Source organism: Myxine glutinosa, chromosome 12 (assembly GCF_964187855.1).
Source record: "Myxine glutinosa chromosome 12, kmMyxGlut1.1, whole genome shotgun sequence".
NCBI lineage: Eukaryota > Metazoa > Chordata > Myxini > Myxiniformes > Myxinidae > Myxine > Myxine glutinosa.
This window is the reverse complement of record NC_136272.1, coordinates 61,704,735-61,730,775: the sequence shown is the minus strand read 5'-3', so window position 1 is coordinate 61,730,775 and position 26,041 is coordinate 61,704,735. Positions and strand designations below refer to the sequence as shown.

The window sequence follows — 26,041 nt, the reverse complement described above, 5'->3', positions numbered from 1 at the left end:
ATAACAATAATGGGAAGATGGTAACTCAAAATACGTCCAACAATTCCGAACCATTTTTCCCCTCAGAAAGGGAATGTTTTTAGGATCAGATTGGAAAGTCCGTTTTTGTTCCACCTCGTATCAGAATATTATTTTAGTGATTGGGATCAAACGACAGCACCCGTGCTCGGGGCTATGAGCCCCGTGTGGCCGTGTATATCCCGAGGCCACGCCTACCCCTCGGGCGTGGCCGACACCCTCTTGGTGCGCGGAATGATGTCATCGCGCCAGCGAGCCATCGTGTCCGCCACAGGCCCACAGGTGTATCTATTTTATTCAAACATATATACAGTGCTACGTTTTCTGTTAACATACACCTCTCGCTTTACCGCCTTCGAGTAAACAAATCAATGGGTCTGGAAGATATTGAAGCGCGGTGTTACGCGCGCTACTTGCTACCAAGGAGGAAGCGGACAACGCGGTAGGTTCAAACGTTCTTTATTCTCTGAGCTCACTGTAACACTGGCTCCGGGCTGCGCACCCGGTGTATATCCTGCGGCCACGCCTACCCCTTGGGCCTGGCCGCCACCCACTTGGTGCGTGGAATGAAGTCACCACGCCAGTGGGTTTTCGTGCTCGCCATACGCGCCCCCCCCAGAATTCCCGCGCACCTGGAGGGCCAGTTTGCGGGGCAAACGGATGACCCGGCCGAAGCGCCCCCTGGCGACCGGCGGCGTCCGGGGTGCAGGGATGCCAGCTGGGATGCTTCCGGCTGTACCCGGGATGGGTGCTGGACCGGGGGGCGGCGTACCGGCGGGGCTGGGCGGTGCCCGGGGTCCACCCGCAGGGGGGCGGCCCCGACGCAGGAGCCGAGCCATCGGCGGTGGGTGGTCCACGTCGAGGTGGGCCGGCTTGAGTCGATCCACCGAGACGCGGTCGGGAGTACCGCCGATGTCCAAGGTGAAGTGCTTCACCCCGGTCTCCAGCACGCGGAAAGGCCCGTCATACGGGGGCCGCAGTGGTGTCCGGTGGGCGTCGTGCCGGACAAAGACATACTCCGCGGTGCGAAGTTCCGGGGCGACGTGCGTGGGTGGGTGCCCGTGGTGCGCCGTCGGCAACGGGGCGAACCTTCGGGCGGTCTCCTGCAGGGCGGAGCGCTCCTGCGCCGGGGACCATGGTGCCGTGGGGTCGGGGAGGAACTCGCCCGGCACCCGCAGCGGTTGCCCAAAGACCAACTCCGCTGCGGATGCGCGCAGGTCATCCTTGGGCGCCGTCCGGAGGCCCAGCAGGACCCAGGGGAGCTTGTCGACCCAGCCGCCGTCGCGGAGGGTGGCCCGGAGCGCGGCCTTCAACGAACGGTGGAACCGCTCGCACAGGCCGTTGACCTGGGGGTGGTAGGCTGTGGTTCGGTGCAGCTGGACCCCGAGCCCCCGCGGCCCAGAGCTCCGAGGTGAACTGGGGGCCGCGGTCGGACAAGATGGCCGAGGGGGTGCCAAACCGGGCGACCCAGGTGGCGATGAACGCCTGCGCGACGTCCGCGGCCGTCGTCGCCGCCAAAGGCATGGCCTCCGGCCAACGGGTGGTGTGGCCCACCATGGTCAGGACATGGGTGAAACCCCGCGAGGGGGGCAGAGGTCCCACCGGGTCCACGTGCACGTGGTCGAACCTACGTGCCGGCACCGTAAACGGGGCCAACGGGGCCTGGGTATGCCGGTGCACCTTCGCGCGCTGGCACGCGAGGCACGTCCTGGTCCAGCCGCGGACGGCCTTCCGGAGGCCATGCCAGACAAACTTGTCGGCGATCAACCTCTGGGAGGCCTTCGTGCCCGGGTGGGACAGGCCGTGGATGGCGTCGAAAATCTGGCGCTGCCAGCCCGCAGGCACGATGGGGCGAGGCCACCCGAGGGAGACGTCGCACAAGAGGGCCGTGGCCGCGCCGTCGAACAGCACCTCGGTGACGTGGAGGCCCGTGACGGCGGTCCGCAAGGCCTGGACACCGGGGTCGGCGGCCTGGTCCACCGCCATCCGGGCATAGTCGATGCCAAGGTGGACCACGTGGGCGACGGACCGGGAAAGGCAATCCGCCACCGGGTTGTCCTTCCCTGCGACGTGCCGGATGTCCGTCGTGTATTCGGACACGGCCGCGAGGTGACGCTGCTGCCGGGCCGACCACGGCTCGGTGACCTTGCTCATCGCGTAGACCAGCGGCTTGTGGTCGACGAAGGCCGTGAACGCACGGCCCTCGAGCAGATGGCGGAAGTGCCTGACCGCCAGGTGGAGCCCGAGCAACTCGCGGTCAAAGGTACTTTAACGGCGTTCGGGCGGGCGAAGCTGCCGGCTGAAGAACGCCAGCGGTTGCCAAGCACCACGCACCCATTGCTCGTGTACCGCACCCACCACGTAGTCCGAGGTGTCGGTGGTGAGGGCGATCAGTGCATCGGGCGCCGGGTGCGCGAGCATGGTGGCGTTAGCCAAGGCGAGCTTTGCGTCCACGAACGCCGCATCCATCTGCTCGGTCCAGGTAACGTCACCTTTGCCCGGCTTCCCTCTGAGGGCCTCGTGGAGGGGGCGCTGGAGCTGAGCGATGCGGGGCAGGAAACGATGGTAAAAGTTTACCATGCCCAGGAACACCTGGAGCCCCTTGATCGTGCCGGGGCGTGGAAACCCCCTCACCGCCTCCACCTTGGCCGGTAGGGGGACGGCCCCGTGCCTCGTGACGCGGTGCCCCAAAAAGTCGATGTCGGTGACGCCAAACCGGCACTTAGCGGGGTTCACGATGAGGCCATGCTGGCCCAGACGTCCGAAAAGCGTGTGGAGATGGTGAAGATGCTCTTCGCGGGACGTGCTGGCGACGAGGATGTCGTCCAAGTAGACGTATAAAAAGTCTAAGCCGCGCAAGACACTGTCCATAAGGCGCTGAATCGCCTGAGCCGCATTCTTCAAACCGAAGGGCATCCGAAGGAATTCGAAAAGTCCGAATGGCGTGATGACCGCCGTCTTCGGGATGTCCTCCGGCCTGACGGGGACCTGATGGTAGCCGCGTACGAGGTCCACCTTTGAAAAGAAGGACATACCCGCCAACCGGGCGGAGAGGTCCTGTATGTGAGGGACGGGGTAGCGGTCGGGGGTGGCGGCGTCGTTGAGGTGCCGGTAGTCTGCACGGTCGACATCCCCCGCCGGGCTTGGGCACGATGTGGATCGGCGACGCGCAGGCACTCGGAGCGCCGCACGATGCCGAGCCGCTCCAGCGTAGCGAACTCCGCCTTAGCTACGGCGAGCTTCGTCGGCTCGAGGCGGCGTGCCCGGGCGTTGACCGGTGGCTCGGAGGTGGAGATGTGGTGTTCCACCCCATGCTTAACAGCCCCCGCCGAGAAGGTGGGCCTCGTGAGGGCCGGGAAACCGGCGAAGAGGCGGGTAAATTTGTTCGCTGCCGGAAGCGTGCAGATGAACCTGGCCGGAACGGAACCGCTCAACAAGCCGCTCGGCGAGCCGCTCGATGAGCCACTCTGTGAGCTGCTCAACGAGCGGGGCAGCGCGCATGCGAGCGAGCTGAACGTTTCCACCTGAACAAGCCTTCTGCGCTTTACATCTACCAATAATCCATGAGCGCATAGGAAGTCCGCGCCGAGCAGTGCCATGGGCATGTCGGCTGTGACGAACGACCATCGGAAAACCTGTCACCCAAACTGCAGTGGGAGGCAGCGCTTTCCGTACGTGCATATAGATGTACCATTGGCCGCAAGCAGCGCGGGGCCGCGGCCCACGGTTTGCTTGTCAGACGTACCGGCAGGAATGACACTCACCTGCGCTCCCGTGTCGCACAGGTAACGGCGCCCGGACAAGGTGTCCGTTATATACAGCAAGCTGTTGGAACCGCCGACGCTCAAAGCTGCCACCGAGCGCCGGCTCGCCCATTTCCCGACCTGCCGAATGAGCACGGCGGGCGACACTGTCGAGCCTCGTGGCCGAACTTGGCGTGGAAGAAACACCGGGTGGGCGGCTTCGGCGGTGGAGGTCGCGGTTTTCTTCGCGGCGGCGGTGGTGGTGGGCGGCGTGTGGTGACGGACACGAGGTGTGGCGCATCGGCAGCAGCCCCGAGATCCACGAGGAGTGGCGCATCATCAGCCTCGGGAGCCGCGATGGCCGCGGCAAAACTCGCCTGCATGTCCAACGCCGCGAAAAACCTGTCGGCCTCGGCAGCGAGAGCTCGGGGTTCCGTTGTGGTAGAACGGGCCAACGCGAGGCGGACTCGTGCCGGCAGCTGGCGACGAAATAACGCCCGGAACAGAGCGGTCAGGGTTTCGTCGCCCATCAGCGACAACATATGGTCCATGCGGACCGATGGTCGCGTGTCACCGAGCTCAGGAAGGTCTAAGAGGCGGTCGGCTCATGCGTCCACCGTGAGGCCGAACGTGGCGAGGAGGATGCGCTTGATCGCCTCGTACCTGCCTCGGCCGGTGGATGTCGTAGGACCGACACGACGTGGGCGGCCGCGCCGGGCCCGAGGGAGGCGACCACGTGGCAGTACATGGTCTCGTCGACCGTGATGCCTCGAAGTTGGAACTGGGCTTCTGCCTGCAGGAACCAAACTTCGGCTTGTGCCTCCCAGAACTCGGGTAATTTGATGGAGACCGCGTTGGTTGCCATGCTGTGGCGGGTTCGGTTGGTCAGCGACGGCTGACCAGAATGTCGAAGGTCACCAATGAAGCGCGGTGTTACGCGCGCTACTTGCTACCAAGGAGGAAGCGGACAACGCGGTAGGTTCAAACGTTCTTTATTCTCTGAGCTCACTGTAACACTGGCGCGCTCGGGGCTGCGTGCCCGGTGTATATCCCGCGGCCACGCCTACCCCTTGGGCATGGCCGCCGCCCACTTTGTGCGTGGAATGAAGTCACCACGCCAGTGTGTTTTCGTGCTCGCCACAATATAATTATTCAGGAAAAAACAGTAAAGAAAAAAAAAAACAAATTAAAAAACTATGAGGCATCAATAAATGGTTAGAGCGGCCGCTTTGAGTTTGGGGAGTCGACGGTTCGAACCTGGTCGATTAATACCAAAGACTTTATAAAGGGTCAACCGCTGCTTCATTTATTGATTCTCAGTATTAAAAGGGTAAAGAACGGACGTTTGTCGGAACCATAGGTTGGTAATCTTATACTAGCCTAGGCCTTGGTGGGCCCAATGGCCTTGTTCGTTGACGTTCCTTGTTGTTTTAATTATTATATATTTATACAGGGTTCACTTGGACGAGTCCAAATCAATTACACGGAACTCGGTGCCATTTCAGCGTTTTACAATGTCCGTGACCGTAAACATCATGGAATGGAAGCGCTCAAGCATCTTGATAATGATAAGGCCAAGTAAAAAAAAAAAAAATGTTTCTCGTCCCCGCCCGCTTCCTTTTTAGTCGCCGCCTACTTTTATTTACTATTTAATACTTTTTTTTTTTTTAATATATACTTGTTTAAAAAAAAATCGTTTTGCGAAGAAACTCGGTCTAAAACTTGCCGTTTCCGGGCGTTTGCTGATCGTATCTTGTGCATTGATGATCTGAACTATTATGGATCACGCCCTCTAACGGAACTTCCTGGTTAATACATGCTAGGCTTAACGCAGACACTTTGTGCTAAAGACGGTCAATTCTCGCAGCGGTTGTGCACTGGGCAAGTGCAATTAATACGTGTAAAAATCTTGCATTTCATCTATCTATAATTCCAGTCATCTCTGTGTGTATGTTTGTATGTTTGTATGTTTGTATGTTTGTATGTTTGTCTGTGACCGCTGTTTCTCGACAACCACGGGTCCGATATACTTGAAACTTGCCAGGTATATTGCTGGGGACCCGAGGATGTGCCTTTTCAAGGTTTGAAATTAATCGGACAAGTAGTTACCGAGCTATGGCGATTTAGCCGTTCGCCGTTCGCTTTGGCGTTGCGAATGGACCAAACCATTTCATGTAAATAGAGGGGGGGGGGTTCTGTGGTCGTTGCGAATGGACCAAACCATTTCATGTAAATAGAGGGGGGGGGATTGTCACCGTACTCGCAAGCCGTTCGCCGTTCGCTTTGGCGTTGCGAATGGACCAAAACATTTCATGGACCAAACCATTTCATGTAAATAGAGGGGGGGGGGGGGGATTGTCACCGTACTCGCACCCACGTACCCACGTACCCACGTACGGGCATTGCACCCACGTACGGGCATGCCCTAGTACTTTTAATGGTACAAATTTGAGTAGGAAATATAACGATATTCGTGTGTGTAAGCATTCGTTCGTCGACAAAAGGTTTGAAGTCTTGGTTCGCGAGATCAGTTGTAGATGAGAAGCGAACGTTGAACGATCTCTTCGCTAAAAGTAAATTTGCCAGTGGAGAATTTGACGATGGAGATGACATTGGTGATGGATACCAAACAACGAAAGTAAGTTGGTGTTGTAGCGGCTGCCGCTGAGTTTTCACAATCGCCTTGCACCTATCAAGGACGCGGAGCGATCACCATGCCGGGCTCGTCCAGGACGCCCGGGCAGGCCCGCGCTCAACTTGCCAGGCCTCGGTCGGGACGCCCGGGCATGCCCGGGCATGCCCGGGCAGGCTCGCCCTCAACTTGCCAGGCCGCAGCCAGGACGCTGGGCCACGCCCCCTGGCGCCGGGCCTGGGCAAACCCCCTGGCGGAATAGATATATATTGCTGAGAGATAAACGGTTTTTCAGAGTGCCTGAGTGTTTGATTTCAATAAAGCAACTCAGATGAATTCCAGCTTTTTGTCGCGTCCATTCTTCTGATCGACGTGGGAGCCCCAGCTCCTTCATTGGTGACCTATCGACATGGACACGGCAGTCGCCCTTAAACTGCCTACCTTCTGGGAGGCTCACGCGGCGGTTTGGTTCGCACAGGCGGAGTCCCTGTTCGCCCTGCGAAGCATAACGGCCGACGACACCCGCTTCCACCATGTGGTAGCTGCGCTCGGGTCGGTTACTGCGGCCCGCGCCCTGAGCCTCCTCGAAAGCCCGCCAGCCGCTGACAAATACGGCGCGATTAAGAAGCTGCTCCTCGATGCTTTCGCCCTCCCATCGGCGGAACGCGCACGGCGCCTGCTCGATCTGCCTGAGCTCGGCGACACGCGCCCTTCCGAGCGCATGGACTACATGCTTTCACTGCTCGGCGAGCACTCTCCGGCATTCCTGTTCCGGGAGCTGTTCTTCCGTCAGCTGCCTAACCCGGTACGCCTCGCCCTGGCAAGCACGACGATCACAGATCCCCGGGCCCTTGCCAGAGAAGCCGACAAGATCTCCGCCGCAGGACAGCGCATCGTAGCGGCGACATGGGACCCACCGCCGTCCGACGCAACACCCAGGGCGCCCGAGCACCCGGCACGGTCGACGGCCGAACTGCCGACGCCATTGGCGGCCGCTCTACCGAGCCGACCACCTCCGGCACGACGACCGAGGCCTCCACCTGACCAAGCGTGGTGTTACTATCATGCCAGGTTCGGACAGAAGGCCCGGACATGCCGACCCCCGTGCACCTTCGGCAGGCCGGGAAACGGCCGGGCCGGCGTTCATTACCAGCCATGAGCGCCGGCCACACGGGCAACTTACTGTTCATCACGGATACAGCGTCCGGACGGCGCTTCCTGTGCGACACCGGCGCCCAACTGAGCGTCATACCCGCCTCTGACCAGGACAGGCAATCCGCGGTTTGCGGCCCCTCCTTAGTTGCGGCCAACGGATCGACTATCCGCACCTTCGGCCCGCGCAACGTCACCCTCTGCTTCGGCGGCCAACGCTTTGCTTGGACGTTTGTAACCGCTAACGTGCCCGTGGCTCTGCTAGGCGCCGACTTCCTCTGCGCACACGGACTGCTGGTGGACGTCCAACGGCGTCGTTTAATCAACGCTGAAACCTTCAGCTCCCTGGTATGCACATTGAGCAGCTCCGCGCCGACCGAGCTGGCATGCACCGTCCCGGCGGCGAACGAGTTTGCTCGCCTGCTCACGGAGTTCCCGGCCCTCACGCGGCCGACGTTTTCGGCCGTCGCAGTACGGCATGGGATCGAGCACCACATACCAACCACGGGCCCGCCGGTCTACGCCAGGGCCCGTCGCCTCGACCCAGCCAAGCTCGCCGTAGCGAAGGCCGAATTCGACGCGTTGGAGCACCTCGGCATCGTGCGGCGCTCCGATAGCGCGTGGGCCTCGCCACTGCACATCGTGCCAAAGCCGGGGGGTGGATGGCGCCCGTGTGGCGACTACCGCCGTCTGAATGACGCTACCACCCCCGACAGGTACCCGATCCCGCATATCCAAGACTTCTCCGCCCGTCTGGCGGGACGGGTCATTTTTTCAAAAATTGACCTCATACGGGGATATCACCAGGTACCTGTCAGGGCGGCCGACGTCCCTAAAACGGCAGTCATCACGCCGTTCGGCTTATTCGAATTCTTGCGGATGCCGTTTGGTCTCAAGAACGCGGCTCAGGCGTTCCAGCGCTTGATGGACGGCGTGCTGCGTGACCTGCCGTTCCTTTTCGTTTACCTGGACGACATCCTCGTCGCCAGCACGTCCCGGGCCGAGCACCTCCTCCACCTCCGAACACTGTTCGAGCGCCTCAGCGAGCACGGCCTCATCGTCAACCCGGCCAAATGCCACTTCGGCACGACGGCCGTTGATTTTTTGGGCCATCACATCACCAAGAACGGGGCCGTGCCGCTGCCAACCAAGGTCGAGGCCATCACCACGTTCCCACGTCCCCGCACCATAAAGGCCCTGCAGGAATTCCTGGGAATGGTGAATTTTTATCACCGCTTCGTGCCCCGCGCTGCTCAGCTCATGCGGCCCCTCTACGAAGCCCTCCGGGGCAAGCCGGCCAAGCACGACATCGCCTGGTCCGCAGCAATGGACGCGGCCTTCCAAGGCTCAAAGCGGGCCCTCGCCGACGCAACACTGCTCGCTCACCCGGTGCTCAACGCTCCCATTGCCCTCACCACGGATGCCTCCGACTACGCGGTGGGCGCCGTACATGAGCAATGGGTGAACGGGGTTTGGCAGCCACTCGCTTTTTTCAGCCGGCAGCTCCGGCCGAACGAGCTCAAATACAGCACGTTTGACCGGGAGCTCCTCGGTCTACACCTGGCCGTCCGCCATTTCCGCCACCTCCTGGAGGGCCGTCCTTTCACGGCGTTCGTCGACCACAAGCCGTTGGTTTACGCCATGGCCAAGGTCACGGAGCCATGGTCGGCCCGCCAACAGCGCCACCTCTCCGCCGTGTCGGAGTTTACCACGGACATCCGGCACGTCGCCGGCAAAAACAACGCCGTGGCCGACTGTCTTTCCCGGGCCAGCGCGAACGCGGTCCACCTGGGCGTGGATTTTGCGCTTATGGTGGCGGACCAAACCACCGACACCACGGTGCAAGCCCTCCGGGCGGCGGACACGGGCCTCCGCCTGGCCGACATCCCCTGCGCGGACACTGTCCTGCTCTGCGACGTCTCCCAAGGCCAGCCTCGCCCCATCGTGCCCGTCGCCTGGCAACGCCGCATCTTCGCCTCCCTCCACGGCCTTTCCCACCCGGGCCGGAAAGCTTCCCAGAAGCTGGTGTCGGCGCGTTTCGTCTGGCACGGCCTTCGTCGGGACGTCCGCGATTGGACCAGCGCCTGCACGGCCTGCCAACGGGCCAAGGTCCACCGACACACCCAGGCCCCGCTGGCACCTTTCACCGTGCCCGAACGACGTTTCGACCACGTCAACGTGGATCTGGTGGGCCCCCTCCCCCCATCACGGGGGTTCACACACCTGCTCACCATGGTGGACAGGACCACCAGGTGGCCGGAGGCCGTGCCCCTCGTCTCCACCACCACCGCCGACGTGGCGCAGGCTTTCATCGCCACCTGGGTCGCCCGCTTCGGCGCACCGGCGGACATCTCGTCAGACCGTGGTCCACAGTTCACCTCCGAGCAGTGGGGCGCGGTCGCCCGCAACCTGGGGGTAAAGCTCCACCGTACTACGGCCTACCACCCCCAAGCAAACGGGTTGTGCGAGCGATTCCACCGCTCCATGAAGGCCGCGCTCATGGCCGGCCTTCAAGACGTCGGGTGGGCCGACCGGCTGCCGTGGGTCCTTTTGGGCCTTCGCACGGCCCCCAAGGAAGACCTCCAGGCATCCACCGCCGAGCTTGTCTATGGCCAGGTGCTACGCGTCCCGGGCGAATTTGTGCCCGACGCTACCAGTCCCTGGTCCGCAGCTCACCAGCGCTCGGACCTCCAGGAGGCCGCCCGACGGTTTGCCCCCGTGCCAACATCCCGCCACGGTGACCCCCAGTCCTACGTCCCCCCAGCACTCCGCACAGCGGAGTATGTTTTTGTGCGTCACAACGCACATCGGTGGCCACTCCAGCCGCCGTACGACGGGCCCTTCCGGGTGCTGCGACGGGACGACAAGTCGTTCGTCATCGACATCGGCGGCAGGTCGGACCGGATTGCTGTGGACCGCCTCAAGCCGGCACACGTGGACGTCGACCACCCACCACGGGTGGCCCTTCCGCCGCGGCGAGGCCGCCCCCCGTCCACGGTGCCCCCCACTCGACCGCCCACCACCTCACCGGACCCCCTCCCACGACCCGCCAGGGGTCGCTTCGGCCGGGTCGTCAGGACCCCCCTCAAATTGACCCTGCCGGTGCAAGTCGATTCTGGGGGGACGTGTGTAGCGGCTGCCGCTGAGTTTTCACAATCGCCTTGCACCTATCAAGGACGCGGAGCGATCACCATGCCGGGCTCGTCCAGGACGCCCGGGCAGGCTCGCCCTCAACTTGCCAGGCCGCAGCCAGGACGCTGGGCCACGCCCCCTGGCGCCGGGCCTGGGCAAACCCCCTGGCGGAATAGATATATATTGCTGAGAGATAAACGGTTTTTCAGAGTGCCTGAGTGTTTGATTTCAATAAAGCAACTCAGATGAATTCCAGCTTTTTGTCGCGTCCATTCTTCTGATCGACGTGGGAGCCCCAGCTCCTTCAGTGTCGTGATATAGCGTAAATATTTAAGCCATATCAAGACATACATTTTCTAGTGTACTTGTTTATAAATACTTGGTGCATTAAAAAATCCATATGTAGCTGTAACGCTATACTTGGATGGCCTAGTACTAGTTGTAGTTTCGTGTATTCTGAAGTGTGAATACAGTCAGGCCATAGTCCTACCCTATGATGTAGGTTTAATGGTGGGAGGTGGGAGTACAACGTGGGTCTCTGAGTGAGAAGCTCGGTATCTAGGCCCTGTTGTAGTTAATAAAGTAGGCCTAGATTTCTGCAGTATTGATTTTTCATTTATTTCGTAAAAGAAAATACAATCACAAAAAAAATTCTTAACAAAAAAATTCTTAGAAAAAAATAGCAAAAAAAATGAAAATAGTAAATAGTAAGGCCTCCCTCCTCCTTTTTCAAAAAAGTCCGGACGAGAAACTTTTTTTTTTTAAACTTGGCCTAACCTAATCCTCTTGAAGCTGTAAATCGATGGCAGCCCCCAAGTTCTTTCAGCCAATGAAAATAGATCTTTGGGGGGAAATGTCAACATGTACAGCTGTAAAGTATCTCGACAAACTGCGATCAATTGTCGTACGCGTTTATTCACTCTGCCAATCAAGGCCCGATTCACAGCAGCGCCATCCGAGCTCTGGCGTAGGGATACAACCCGGTCCCGGTGTAGGGATACAACGGTGAACATTTGCACTGCATACATGACATCCTCCCCTTTAAGTCCAAAATTACCAAGAGCAATATACGTGCTAGATTTCCAGAATTGACATTTCAAAAGCAACATTTCCAAAACATGTGAAAATATGTGTGCAAACGGTTATGAGAATAATGAAAATACGTGAAAATAGAACATGTGTCAACGTGAAAAAAAACATCTTCAAAGATTCAACCGGTCGGGTGCTTTTCTCTCACGCATTGAGCGTCGCGGTGTACCAGTGGATACAGAGTCCGAGGTGATTCCTTTGGGTCGCGGTGTACCAGTGGATACAGAGTCCGAGGTGATTCCTTTGGTCTCCACGAAGGGTGTAGCGTTTGCAGAGGTTTTCGGGGCATCCGAGCTGGCTGGAGCGGCCACGACGATCTCCGGCAGTGGCGGGTCGAACTGTTGTCCTGACTGTGACGATGCTACAGGCTCCATCGACTCACAGTGACGGTAGGTTATGTGGTCCTGATGTCGACGAATTTTGCGGCCGTCCTGCAGGCGAATCACACTGGACAGTGGACCTGGCTTCTCGATGATGTCTCCCGGTAGCCACGTCGCACCTGCACCAAAATTTCGGGCAAACACTGGATCTCCAATGTTGATACATCGACTGTTGGACGTCTTATCGTGCACCAACTTTTGATTAAGCTGGCTCTGATAAACATTTGATGATATGTCTGGTTTGAGATTGTCAAGTGTCGATCTCAAGTGTCGTTTCATCAATAACTCAGACGGAGCTGCACCGGTTGTTGATTGTGGCGTGATGCGGTATTTGAACAGGAGACGAGACAGCTTTGTTTCCAGGGTTCCCTCCTGAAGTTTCTGCAATCCGGATTTGATGATTCCCACGGATCGTTCGGCCAAGCCATTTGAAGCCTGGTGATGTGGGCTGACAAACTTATGTTTGATGCCGTTCCGACGTGTGAACTTGGCAAACTCGGTACTGGAAAAACACGAACCGTTATCACTCACGATCATCCTGGGCAGACCATGAGTGGCGAAACAGCGTCTGAGTCTTTCGATGACAATGGCTGACGTAGTACCACGCGTCACATAGGCATCAATCCATTTTGTGTGCGCGTCCGTAATTATTAGAATCATGCTGCCGTTAATAGGCCCGGCATAATCGAGATGTAGGCGATGCCACGGTTCGCTGGGCCATTCCCAGGGATGCAGTGGCGCTTTCGCAGGTGTATTCCGGGTGCTCTGGCAGGGGTAACAATGTCGAACATGATGTTCGATATCAGCATCAAGATTCGGCCACCACACATAGTTTCTGGCGAGTGACTTCATCTTCACAATCCCGGGGTGACAGTCATGGATTTCATCCATGACCCTGGAACGCAGATTTTTCGGGATCACGACACGACATCCCCAGAGTAGGCAACCATTTTCCACGCTGAGTTCGTTTTTACGTGCTTTAAAAGTCGCAAAATCTGGGTCACCCTCAGGTAGCAAATGCCATCCAAGCTGTACAGCCTGGACAGTTCTGGACAGAACGGGGTCTCGTCGAGTATGAGTGCGGATCTGGCCAGAATCGACAGCACAATCTTCCAGATGATCCATCAGTGCGATAATGGATCCTGGTGTAGGCGAATCATCAACGGATTCTGGAAGGGGTAACCGACTCATGGCATCTGCATTTGTGATAGACGAACCGGGCTTATAACATATGGTGTAGTCATAAGCAGCGAGAAACAGGGACCAGCGGATGATCCTGGGCGGTAGTGTGTCAGATGTCGCCTTAGTTGGACCAAACAGACTGATCAGCGGCTTGTGATCAGTGCGAATCGTGAAATGATGTCCAAGAAGGTACTGGCGAAATTTGCCAACGCCGAAAACGATTCCCAATCCTTCCTTGTCAAGTTGGGAATAGTTTTTCTCTGCCGGGGTCAACGTTCTGGATGCAAATGCAACCGGTCTTTCTGTACCATCAGGCATCACGTGCGATAATACACTCCCCACTCCATACCGACAGGCATCGCATGTCAGCACAAGATCCTTCTCTGGATCAAAATGAACGAGAACATTGGACGATTTGAGCAGATCCTTAGAGGTCTGGAATGCTGATTGTTCACTAGACCCCCAGCTCCAGGAGACTCCTTTCCTCAAAAGCCGATAAAGGGGGCCCAAAACGTCGGTCACATTCGGGATGTAACGACCATAGAACTGAAGCAAACCGAGGTATGACTTCAATTCGGTCACATCTCGTGGAGAAGGAGCATCCTTGATAGCTCGGACTTTCTCATCTGTCGGGTGTAGACCCTCGGCATCAATCGTATGACCCAGGTACGTGACTGATGGCACCATAAACTTGCACTTGTCTCGACGCAAACGTAGGCCGGAGTCCGAAGTCTTCTTCAGAACTCTCTCCAGGTTCTGTAGATGTTCCGCGTCCGTACGACCAGTAACCAGAATATCATCCTGGTAACAAACGACGTTGCGTTCGGCGGCAAACAAACTGTCCATGACACGCTGATAAATTCCAGGTGCAGATTTCACTCCAAAACTAAGTCGGTGGTACCTATACAACCCACGATGCGTGTTGATGGTAAGATACTGTTTCGAATTCTCGTCCAAGCAGAGCTGTAGATAGGCGGATTTGAGATCGAGTTTCGTAAAAGTCTTGCCTCCCGTGAGACGAGCATAGAGGTCTTCGATCCTCAGGATTGGATATTTATCCAATGAAGAACACCTGTTCACGGTCATTTTATAATCTCCACATATGCGGATGGACTGGTCCGATTTTATGACTGGAACGATGGGCGCCGCCCATTCGGCATACTGGATTTGCTCGATGATCCCCAGATTTTCAAGATGATCCAGTTCCTTGTCAATCCGCTCACGCAGGGCGAAAGGGACTGGGCGAGCCCTGCAAAATATAGGATTGGCATCCCGGTCAACCCTGAGTTTAGCCGTATGTCCTTTCAAGGTTCCAAGCTCATCCTTGAAGACATCCGGGTACGTATCCAGCACATTTTTGAGTGTGTATGCTGCGGTAGGAGAAACATTGGCTGCCCGGAGTTGATGAATGCTTTCCCACTTCAGTCGAATTATGCTCAACCAGTTCCTGCCGAGTAAGGAAGGGCCCTTTCCAGGAATGACGATCAGGGGTAGGTGAAACTCACGGTTATCGTAGCCCACCGTGACATCACATGTACCGCAGGGAACAATCTTCTCACCTGTATAGGTGGAGAGTCCATAGGTAGTAGGTTTCAGATGGGGTCGGTCAGCATCACTCCACAGGTTTGTGAAAACAGCATGGCTGATGAGCGAGACGGCCGCACCAGTGTCGACCTCCATTTGCAATGGTCGATTGTTGACGACAACATTGGCAAGAAGAGGGTCCCGCCTATGGTGAGAATCAATATGAAGCAGGTCATACGATTCTGAGTTGTCGGAAACAGAGCTCACCTGGTCAAGCTCGGGTTCCTCCGAACCGATAAACTGATGAATCTTGTCAGCAGCTTTTCCTTTTCCCGATTTGCGAGTGATGCAAGCTGGAGCAATATGGCCAGTTTTCGAACAGAAATGGCAGGTGGCATCTTTGAACCGACACGTCTCCGGAGTGTGCTTTCCGTTGCACCGAAAACAGTTGTTGTGGGTTTGAGACTGCACTGGCTTCTGACGAGGAGCCTTGTTCCAACGTTGTGGCTGAACATGATCCAACCGATTCACAGCAGGGCTGGTACCAGATGAGCGAGTGGCACCGATGCTTGTAGCGTTGCGTTCAGCACTTTCCATGGAAATTGCGGTGTCTCTGGCATTTTGGAACGTCAGTCTTCTCTCAGCAAGCAGGCGTCTACGAGTGCGGTCATCGGACATGCCAACCACCAGCAAATCACGAAGCATGTCATCAATCGTGTCCCCAAACTCACACAGATGTGACAGTTTTTTGAGGTGTGCAATGAAGTCTGCGATCGACTGACCTTGCTGCTGTCTGCACATGTAAAAATTAAACCGACACAGGATGACTGAAGGAGATGGGTTGCAATGTTCCTTCAAAGCGGCCTTGAGCTCTGCATACGTGAGCTCCTGGATTGTCCGAGGCCGAATCAGGTTTTTAACGAGTGTGAACGTCTCACCTCCGCAAACGGACAGGAAGACGGCCTTCATCAGGCCTTCGGTCGCAATGCCGTTCGCCTCGAAGTAGAAAGACAAACGCTCAGAATACGTGTCAAAATCCCCCTCATGAGGGTCGAATTCATCGATATGGCCGAAAGATGTCATGGTCTAGATGTTTACCTTCGTCGCCATGTAAAGTATCTCGACAAACTGCGATCAATTGTCGTACGCGTTTATTCACTCTGCCAATCAAGGCCCGATTCACAGCAGCGCCATCCGAGCTCTGGCGTAGGGATACAACCCGGTCCCGGTGTAGGGATACAACGGTGAACATTTGCACTGCATCTATGGCCAGGTGCTACGCGTCCCGGGCGAATTTGTGCCCGACGCTACCAGTCCCTGGTCCGCAGCTCACCAGCGCTCGGACCTCCAGGAGGCCGCCCGACGGTTTGCCCCCGTGCCAACATCCCGCCACGGTGACCCCCAGTCCTACGTCCCCCCAGCACTCCGCACAGCGGAGTATGTTTTTGTGCGTCACAACGCACATCGGTGGCCACTCCAGCCGCCGTACGACGGGCCCTTCCGGGTGCTGCGACGGGACGACAAGTCGTTCGTCATCGACATCGGCGGCAGGTCGGACCGGATTGCTGTGGACCGCCTCAAGCCGGCACACGTGGACGTCGACCACCCACCACGGGTGGCCCTTCCGCCGCGGCGAGGCCGCCCCCCGTCCACGGTGCCCCCCACTCGACCGCCCACCACCTCACCGGACCCCCTCCCACGACCCGCCAGGGGTCGCTTCGGCCGGGTCGTCAGGACCCCCCTCAAATTGACCCTGCCGGTGCAAGTCGATTCTGGGGGGACGTGTGTAGCGGCTGCCGCTGAGTTTTCACAATCGCCTTGCACCTATCAAGGACGCGGAGCGATCACCATGCCGGGCTCGTCCAGGACGCCCGGGCAGGCTCGCCCTCAACTTGCCAGGCCGCAGCCAGGACGCTGGGCCACGCCCCCTGGCGCCGGGCCTGGGCAAACCCCCTGGCGGAATAGATATATATTGCTGAGAGATAAACGGTTTTTCAGAGTGCCTGAGTGTTTGATTTCAATAAAGCAACTCAGATGAATTCCAGCTTTTTGTCGCGTCCATTCTTCTGATCGACGTGGGAGCCCCAGCTCCTTCAGTGTCGTGATATAGCGTAAATATTTAAGCCATATCAAGACATACATTTTCTAGTGTACTTGTTTATAAATACTTGGTGCATTAAAAAATCCATATGTAGCTGTAACGCTATACTTGGATGGCCTAGTACTAGTTGTAGTTTCGTGTATTCTGAAGTGTGAATACAGTCAGGCCATAGTCCTACCCTATGATGTAGGTTTAATGGTGGGAGGTGGGAGTACAACGTGGGTCTCTGAGTGAGAAGCTCGGTATCTAGGCCCTGTTGTAGTTAATAAAGTAGGCCTAGATTTCTGCAGTATTGATTTTTCATTTATTTCGTAAAAGAAAATACAATCACAAAAAAAATTCTTAACAAAAAAATTCTTAGAAAAAAATAGCAAAAAAAATGAAAATAGTAAATAGTAAGGCCTCCCTCCTCCTTTTTCAAAAAAGTCCGGACGAGAAACTTTTTTTTTTTAAACTTGGCCTAACCTAATCCTCTTGAAGCTGTAAATCGATGGCAGCCCCCAAGTTCTTTCAGCCAATGAAAATAGATCTTTGGGGGGAAATGTCAACATGTACAGCCAATCAGTGAGCGAGTCAGGAATGAGGTTTGGACTCCACGGGAGTTCGCCGTCTGTCTTTCAGTTTGGCGCAGCCTGAGTGGACGGATTCGGCTTTATCACAATTTTTAAATATTTCTTTGCTATTGCCTATGCTTCTTCGGACTTTACCTCAAGTATTTATTTTCTCCACTTTATCTTAACTTCATCATTATTTTGTGCTTTTCTGTTCCACTTCGCATTTAAACTTTTCCTTTGTAACGTCCAGCCCTCGTCCCAGATTCGCTCCGCCCTCATCCCGCATTCGCCCCGCCTTCATCGCGGATTCGCTCCGCCCTCATCCCGCATTCGCCCCGCCTTCATCGCGGATTCGCTCCGCCCTCATCTCGGATTCGCTCCGCCCTCGTCGCGGATTCGCTTTGCCTTCTTCTTCAGCCCCGCCTCCATCCCGGCCTCGCCCCGCCTCCATCCCGCCTTGGCCCCGCCTTCATCCCAGCTTCGGCCCGCCTCCATTCCGGGTTCCCTGCTTTGGCCGCTCCACCGCATCTGTTCAGCGTGAAAGCTTCCACCATGAGTGTCTACCTACAGGGTAAAAGCTTTGCACACTGTGTTCGTTGATGTTAAGCGTATTACAAGATGTACACGTACAAATACCTACTGTATTAATATAGTAATTTGTCCATTATATCAGCTTCACATCTAAACAGTTATATTGAAGGAACTGCGCTCCAACGCGAGTCGAAAGAATTGACGCGACCAAAGACGGAATTCGTCCGAGTTGCTTTATTGAAACCAAACAGCTCAGGTATTCTGACAAGCCCGTTTATCGGGCAACAATATATATACACATTTATGTCGGGAAGTTTGCCCGGCAAAAGCTATACCGGGCATGCCCGGGTATCAAGGGCGAGCCTTGGAAAGGCGAGTCTGGACCTGCCCGGGCGTGTTTGGCTGCGGCCTGGCAAGTCGAGGCTGGGCGTGCCCGGACGCTCTGGGCGAGCCCTGGAAAGGCGAGAGCGGGCATGCCCGGACGCTCTGGGCGAGCCCTGGAAAGGCGAGAGCGGGCATGCCCGGACGCTCTGGGCGAGCCCTGGAAAGGCGAGAGCGGGCATGCCCGGACGCTCTGGGCGAGCCCTGGAAAGGCGATAGCGGGCATGCCCGGGCGCTCTGGGCGAGCCCTGGAAAGGCGATAGCGGGCATGCCCGGATGCTCTGGGCGAGCCCTGGAAAGGCGATAGCGGGCATGCCCGGGCGCTCTGGGCGAGCCCTGGAAAGGCGAGAGCGGGCATGCCCGGACGCTCTGGGCGAGCCCGGGAAAGGCGAGAGCGGGCATGCCCGGGCGCTCTGGGCGAGCCCTGGAAAGGCGAGAGCGGGCATGCCCGGACGCTCTGGGCGAGCCCTGGAAAGGCGATAGCGGGCATGCCCGGGCGCTCTGGGCGAGCCCGGGAAAGACGAGACCGGGCGTGCCCGGGAGGTTCGGGCGTGCCCGGGAACAGTGAGTCCGGGCATGCCCGGGAGAGGCGCGTCTGGCCGTGTTCTGGCCGGTGCAAGGCGATGATGTACATCCAGCGGTAACCGCTACAATATAATGTATTGCAGCTGAATAAATTTCACTTTAATAGTTAATCTGCACACGTGTGTTTCTCGTGGAGTGGTAGATGGAGGGATACAATGGATGGATGAAAATCGTGAGATTGAGGGATAGTGATTGGTTGGTTCAATGATTAATATTGTTTTTTTTTTTTTTTTTTTTTTTTTTTTGTATACAAGATCGAGGCTCGTGAAAGAGCGAACATTAATCACACAGAAAGACAAACCGACACATAAAACATATAACATCGGGAGCGGTAGACAAGATGGGGAGAGAGGGGGAAGGACACAAACACAACATTTGAGAGCAGGGACCGAGAGACATGGAGACATCGAGAGATCTGAGAGAGGGCGAGGGCTTTGGGGGGGGGGGGGGGGCATGGGAAGGGGGCGGTGGGAGAGGTATAAAACATATGGACACTGCCAGGACTCCCAGGAAAGAAGTTGGAATTTCAAACAAGGTGGATCTGGGGTGAATTAGCGGGGGTAGAAAAGATCAAGGTTTTGGATGGGGGAAGATAAGAGATGGTGGTGAACAGCTGTTTTAAAGACCTGGAGGGAGGAGTGGGATTGAAGGGAGTGAGGGAGTTTGTTCCAGAGGTGGGAGAAAAGAGGAATGAAAGAGTGAAGGTGAGCAGAGAGCCGAGATTTCGGCAGTTTAACCATCAGAGGGTTGCTGGCAGATCTTGTGCGACCTGTAGGAATATTTGGGGGACAGAGCACAGAGAGAGCTGGGGGTGCAAGGCCGGAGAGGAGTCGGTAGAAGACAGAAAGACCACCTACCTGCCTGCGGTGAGTGAGTGAAAGGCCCTCAGAGATAGCTTCATCGCGGGAGATTCCAATAATTCTGAAAGCTTTGGTTTCAACAGCGTGAAGCCGAGCTAGGTGTGAGGCAGGAGCACCGGCCCATAGGGGAGAACAGTATTCCATTGAGCTGCGGATGAAAGCCTTGTATGTGGTGAGGAGCTCAGGTGTGCCGAGGAAGGACTTCGCACGACGGAGGATGCCCAGTCGGCGACTGGCTTTGGAGGCCAGCTTGGAAATGTGGTTTTCCCAAGAAAGATCATGGCAGATAGTGAGACTCAAAATCTTGAGCGACAGAACTTCTTGGAGAGGATTGTTGAGAAAGTAGATGGGAGGGTTGTCCAGTCGATCTTTTCGGAGAGACATAGTAAGAGTGTGAGATTTGTCAGGATTGAAAGACATGTTCCACTTGTTTGACCAGTCTGTGATTTTGTCCAGGTCTTCAGAGAGCGAGGAGGCAGCAGACTGCCGATCTGAGGGAAGAGAAATGGAGCGGCAGAGAGTGGAGTCATCAGCAAAGAGATAGAGAGGATTTTCGAGAGAGTCAGAGAGATCATTGATGAAGACCAGAAAAAGCACGGGGCCCAGAACACTGCCTTGGGGAACTCCAGCCTGAACAGGAAGAGGAGATGAGAGAAACCCATTCAGGGCCACACGTTGACGACGACTAGAGAGGAAGTCCGCCAGCCATGCGTGGAGATTTCCATGGATACCAAAGGAGGAGAGTTTGGTGAGCAGAGCGGGGTGCCAGACCGTGTCGAAGGCACGTGATATGTCGAGGGAGACAGCTCTAATTTCCTGTTTGGCATTGAGGACCTCCATCCATTGTTGAGACAGCAGAAGCAGCATGTCCAGAGTAGAGTGACCTGGTCTGAAACCAAATTGATGATCAGAGATCAAGCCATTGGAGAAGAGGAAAGATTTCATATCCGAAGCAATGATGGATTCCATGACTTTGCTGATAATTGGGAGAAGGCTGATTGGTCTGTAGTTGCTAGGATCTGTTTTTGCACCTTTTTTGTGCAAAGCGGTGATGTTGGCTGATTTCCAAGCAGATGGCAGTTGACCTTGAGCAAAAGAGAGGGTGAAGAGAACAGAGAGAGGGTGAGATAGAGCAGCAGAGCAGGATTTTAGGACCCGTGGGCTGATGCCGTCAGGACCAGTTGCAGAATCAGAGTCGAGGGTTGACAGAAACTTTTCCACCTTGTCAGGAGGAAAGGACACGGAGTCCAGGAGCAGCAGGGTACGACTGGGTATGGTGGGTACAGAGAGGGATGGGTTTGGGACACAAGATTTAGAGGCAAACACAGAGTTGAGGCATTCAGCTTTTTCACGTGCGGAGTCAGCTGTGTAGCCGTTTGAGGTAAGGGAGGGGATGGAGGGGGAACAAACACCAGAAACGGATTTGACCAGACGCCACCAGGATTTGGAAGAGGGAGACAGATAAGAGAGTTCGGTCTTGAGAACGGAGAGATATTGTTTCCTGGCTCTCCTGAGGGTGGACACACACTTGTTTCGGGCTTTGTGAAAGGAAATGAGATTTCCTTCCGTTGGATTTGCTTTCCAGGAGACGAAGGCAAGTTGTTTCTGGGCAACAGCCTCACCACAAGATTCCGTGTACCATGGACGGGAGGAAGGGTATGACAACTGAAGACGAGATGGGATAAATCTGTGCATGAGAGAGAGCAATTTACTTTGGAAGAATTCCCAGGATGAGTTGATGTCAGAGGTGGTAGAGATGGGAGACCAGTCCAGATGATTGATGGCTGCTTGAAGACCGTGCCAGTTGGCCTGAGTGAAATGCCAGACTCGTCGACGCTGAGCAGGCTCCCTGAGGATGGTCAGAGAGATGTCCACTTTAACAAGGACATGATCAGATGATCCGATCGGAGCAGAAGAAGAGCAGCAGACATTTTCAGGGAAGTTAGTCATAACCAAGTCCAGAAGAGAAGATGTTCCGTTGACTGAGATCCGGGTCGGGAAATTGACAGATTGTGTCAGTCCCAGTGAGTCGCAGAAGTCCTTTGCTGAGGAGCCATGGCTGGTGAGAGAGGTACCCACACCCAGCCAACTGGCATGATGACAGTTGAAATCACCACATATGAGGAAGAGAGAGTTGGGATGAGTAGATAGAAGTTGGTCCATATCATCAGACAGCGAGATGTAGATGGAGTCATCACTGTTTGGTGGACGGTACAACACACATTTGAACAAGAGGTGGGAGCGAAGGGGAAGCCGTAGCCAGAGGTATTCCTGGGTGTGAGGTGGAGAGAGTGCAGTGCAGGGCGAGTGAGGAAGAGAGTTTTTGATAAAGATAGCAACCCCGCCTCCAGGACGAGGCTCAGGTCTATCATACCGGAGGAGGGAGTAGCCCGGGAGAGATACTATGGAATCAGAGACATCATAAAGGAGGAAAGTTTCTGTTAAGCAGATCACGTCTGGTTTGACAGAAGCAACCTGTATGGAGAGATCAGTTAAGTTTGAACGAAGGCCCCGGATGTTTGAGGTCCATACCGTTAATGAAGAGGAAGGGGGAGCATCAGATACAGAACAGGGGGGAGGAGGGGTAGGGTAAGATGTGGAAGAGGTGGAAGAGGTAGGGAGAGCTGTTGAAGGTGTGTCAGAGATTTCAGAATAGCTCAGAGAAAGGGAAGGATGGGGCGGACAAAAGGTTTGATGGTGATTGGGTGAGCCACAATGAGGTGTTATTTGAGGAGGGGGAAGAGCGAGGCAGAAGGTTGGGGGAGATGGAGGTGAGAGTTTGAAGGGGGAAGAAGCGGGGAGGACGCTTTGAGGAGGGGGAGTGAGAGGGGGGAAATTGAGAAGCAATGAGGGTGGGGAGATTTGAAGGGGAGGGGTGAGGGGGGAGTTTGGGAGGGAAGGGACAAGGGGAGGGATTTGAAAGGGATGGGATATGGGGGAGATTTGGAGGGGAGGGGTGAGGCAGGAGTCTAGGAGGGGAGGGGCGAGGGGGCGTCTTGGCGGGGAGGGGTGAGGGGGTAGTTTAGGAGGGAGGGGGCAAGGGGGGAGATTTGAAAGGGATGGGTGATGGGGAAGATTTGGAGGGGAGGGTTGATGGGGAAGATTTGGAGGGGAGGGGTTATGGGGAAGATTTGGAGGGGAGGGGTGAGATTGGATTTTTGAAAGTGTACGATTTATGGGAAACGAACATTTATTGCAAAATGAGTTTCTTGTGACCTTCGAGTTAAAAATACGTTTAAGGACGCTGGATGGAGGATGGAGTGCAGGAGAGTTTAGGGAATGTAGAAAAAAGGCACTATAGGAGATGGATATTTTTTTGGGGATGAATTGATTTGATGAGCAAGTCGAAAGCAGCCTTTTAAAGAAGAAGAAGAAAAAGGTGTTATAAAATATGACGGAATACATAACTTGAGGGGAAAGTGTAAACATTGAAGGTTAATGAGTGAAAACTATCTGGGGAAATGGGGGAGAAACACGTGGTCGAAGAACGAACGAACGAATAAGTATGAATAAACGAATGAGAACAGAGAAGGAAATTTTTTTTTTTTTTTTTTTTTTTTGAGTTGAGATTTACACAAGGAAGTAGGCTATGGGTGAAAAGACTGGGAATACAGAGAACGAAAGTTATTGTATCACAAACGACGGACCGCTGAGAGAAAAACAAAGCGTCAAGGTTGTACAGTGCACACTGTACATGGCCTCAAGACACGACACGAATTAACACGATTTTCAATACAGGTATGAAAGATTTGCACCGAAAAATCTTCGTCGGGACACAATATACGTACAACACCATAAATAAATACAGTTTTAACGAAAATACAAATGGGAACAATCACTTAACTTCGATTTCAAATCGTTCGCGACGCGGCAAAGGCCTTGCTCGCGACACGGCAAACAGACGATCAATTTATGAAAGATAAACACCGAGAAACAACCAAAGTTGCACACAATAACTTCACACACCGAAAGATAAATACAGTTTCGACAAAATACAATTGTGAACAGACTTAACTTCGAAAAACGTGGAGACCGTGTGGACTGTGGAGCTTCGAAAATCCCTCCCACCGCCTTTGACCTGTGTGTTCGTAGCAGTTCGTCGTGTTCGTAGCAAGACAATTTTGACGTCAACATGTGAACAGTTACTGCTGTTCTTAGACAGAGCTTAGACAGAAGACATTGTACAGTTCACGATATACAAGGATGTCCTGAAACTCGTGAGGTCCACGTGTTGTCCTCCCGCTGCAGGTGATTCGGAGGCCGCTCTGCTGGAGCTGCTACGACAACGGGTGCTCGTGCTTGATGGTGGAATGGGGACATGTCTGCAGCAGTTCAAGCTCCAGGAGAGTGATTTCCATGGGAGCGAGTTCTCGGAGCACAAATGCAACCTTCAGGGAAACAATGACCTTCTGACTCTCACCCGTCCCGATGTGGTCCGCAAGATCCACCGGGTGGGCGAAAAGTGCTGGAAACCTGTCAGAAATGGCTCGAGATGTTACTAGGTCGAGAAAAATACTGAACTTTCTGAGTCTGTTCATGTAATAACATGTTGTGGTCGTGTGTGGCAGGATTACCTGTTGGCCGGAGCGGACATTATTGAGACAAACACGTTCAGCAGTACGAGTGTCGCACAGAGCGATTACCAGCTCTCTCACCTGGTCAGTCCGAGCAACTCATTGAAATTCTCACAAATAATAAGATAATTTTTGAAACAGGAAATGGCCATTTGGTCCATCGCACTCATGTTGCATCTCAAACCCAAATCCAATAGGACGTGGGAATGGGCAATTCACCAGACCATAGTAGTACACAAATAAGTAGACAATTATTATGATCATTTTATTATGATTTTATTATGATCATCAATTATTATTATGATCATGATCTTTCCTGGGAAAACCACATTTCAAATCTGGCCTCCAGAGCCAGTCGCCGACTGGGCAGCCTCTGTCGTGCGAAGTCCTTCCTTGGCACACCTGAGCTCCTCACCACATACAAGGCTTTCATCCGCAGCTCAATGGAGTACTGCTCTGCCCTCTGGGCTGGTGCTCCTGCCTCACACCTAGCTCGGCTTCACGCTGTTGAAACCAAAGCTTTCAGAATCATTGGAATCTCCTGCGATGAAGCTTACTCCAAGGGCCTCTCACTCACTCACCGCAGGCAGGTTGGTGGTCTTTCCATCTTCTATCGACTCCTCTCCGGCCTTGCTCCCCCAGCTATCTCTGGGCTCTGTCCCCCAAATATTCCTACAGGTCAAACAAGATCTGCCTGCAACCCTCTTATGGTTAAACTGCCAAAATCAAGACTCTCTGCTCACCTTCACTCCTTCATTCCTCTTTTCTCCCGCCTCTGGAACAAACTCCCTCACTCCCTTCAATCCCACTCCACCCTCCAGGTCTTTAAAACAGCTGTTCACCACCATCTCTTATCTTCCCCCATCCATAACCTTGATCTTTTCTACCCCCGTTATTTCACCCCAGATCCACTTTTTTGAAATACCAACTTCTTTTCTGGAAGTCCTTGGTGTCCTTGTGTTTTATACTTCTCCCACCGCCCCCCCCCCCTTTCCCACGCCTCCTCCCCCCAAGCCCTCTCCCTCCCACACATCTCCCGATGTCCCTGCTCTCAAATGTTGTGTTTGTGTGCTTCTCCCTCTCTCCCCATCTTGTCCACCGCTCCATCTTTTGATATATTTTGTTTGTCTGTTTGATTTGTTTGTGTGATAAATGTTCGCTCTTTCACGAGCCTCGATTCTGTATACAAAAAAAAAGAAGAAAAAAAAGCTATTGTGTGGATGACACCGTCATGCGGCACTTTCTGATCACCCCATCCACAATGACCTTTTCACTCCTCGATGCGCGTGCGCAGGCATACCGACTGAACCTTGAGGCAGCCGACTTGGCGAGGCGTACGGCTGATGCGGTCTGGGCCGAAACGGGCCACAGGCGCTTTGTGGCCGGGGCTATGGGACCAACCAACCGCACTCTCTCCATTTCACCGTCCGTTGAGCATCCAGACTTTCGCAACATCAGTAGGTTATACTCGTGATGGAGTTTGGGTGGGATCACATGGGAGGGGTCACATGACGGTGTACAGCTTTTTGAGTTGACATACAATGTTTCATTGTGGCATGTGACGTATGACATTAAAAATGTCAAATGCATGGGTGAAACGCCT

At 55.0% G+C, this 26,041-nt stretch overlaps 1 protein-coding gene across 2 annotated transcripts; it reads left to right on the top strand.

The window, feature by feature from the left end:
* Positions 1–215: 215 nt before the first annotated feature.
* LOC144888530 (methionine synthase-like) lies at positions 216–26,041 on the top strand. Of its 2 annotated transcripts, none has more exons than XM_078766860.1 (5): positions 216–300; positions 17,758–18,078; positions 24,113–24,315; positions 24,433–24,522; positions 25,733–26,041. In XM_078766860.1, the coding sequence occupies exons 2-5, from the start codon at positions 18,060–18,062 to the stop codon at positions 25,910–25,912; spliced, it is 492 nt and encodes a 163-aa protein (XP_078622986.1). In that variant the 5' UTR covers positions 216–300; positions 17,758–18,059; the 3' UTR covers positions 25,913–26,041. The 2 variants fall into 2 exon arrangements, with proteins under 2 accessions (XP_078622986.1, XP_078622987.1); XM_078766861.1 differs by having other exon boundaries at positions 238–460.

Excerpts from the sequence above, each read along its gene's own strand:
- LOC144888530 (XM_078766860.1), top strand. Across the intron at positions 24,316-24,432 it reads TGGTCCGCAAGATCCACCGG|GATTACCTGTTGGCCGGAGC; the intron begins GTGGGCGAAAAG and ends CGTGTGTGGCAG. Across the intron at positions 24,523-25,732 it reads ATTACCAGCTCTCTCACCTG|GCATACCGACTGAACCTTGA; the intron begins GTCAGTCCGAGC and ends GCGCGTGCGCAG.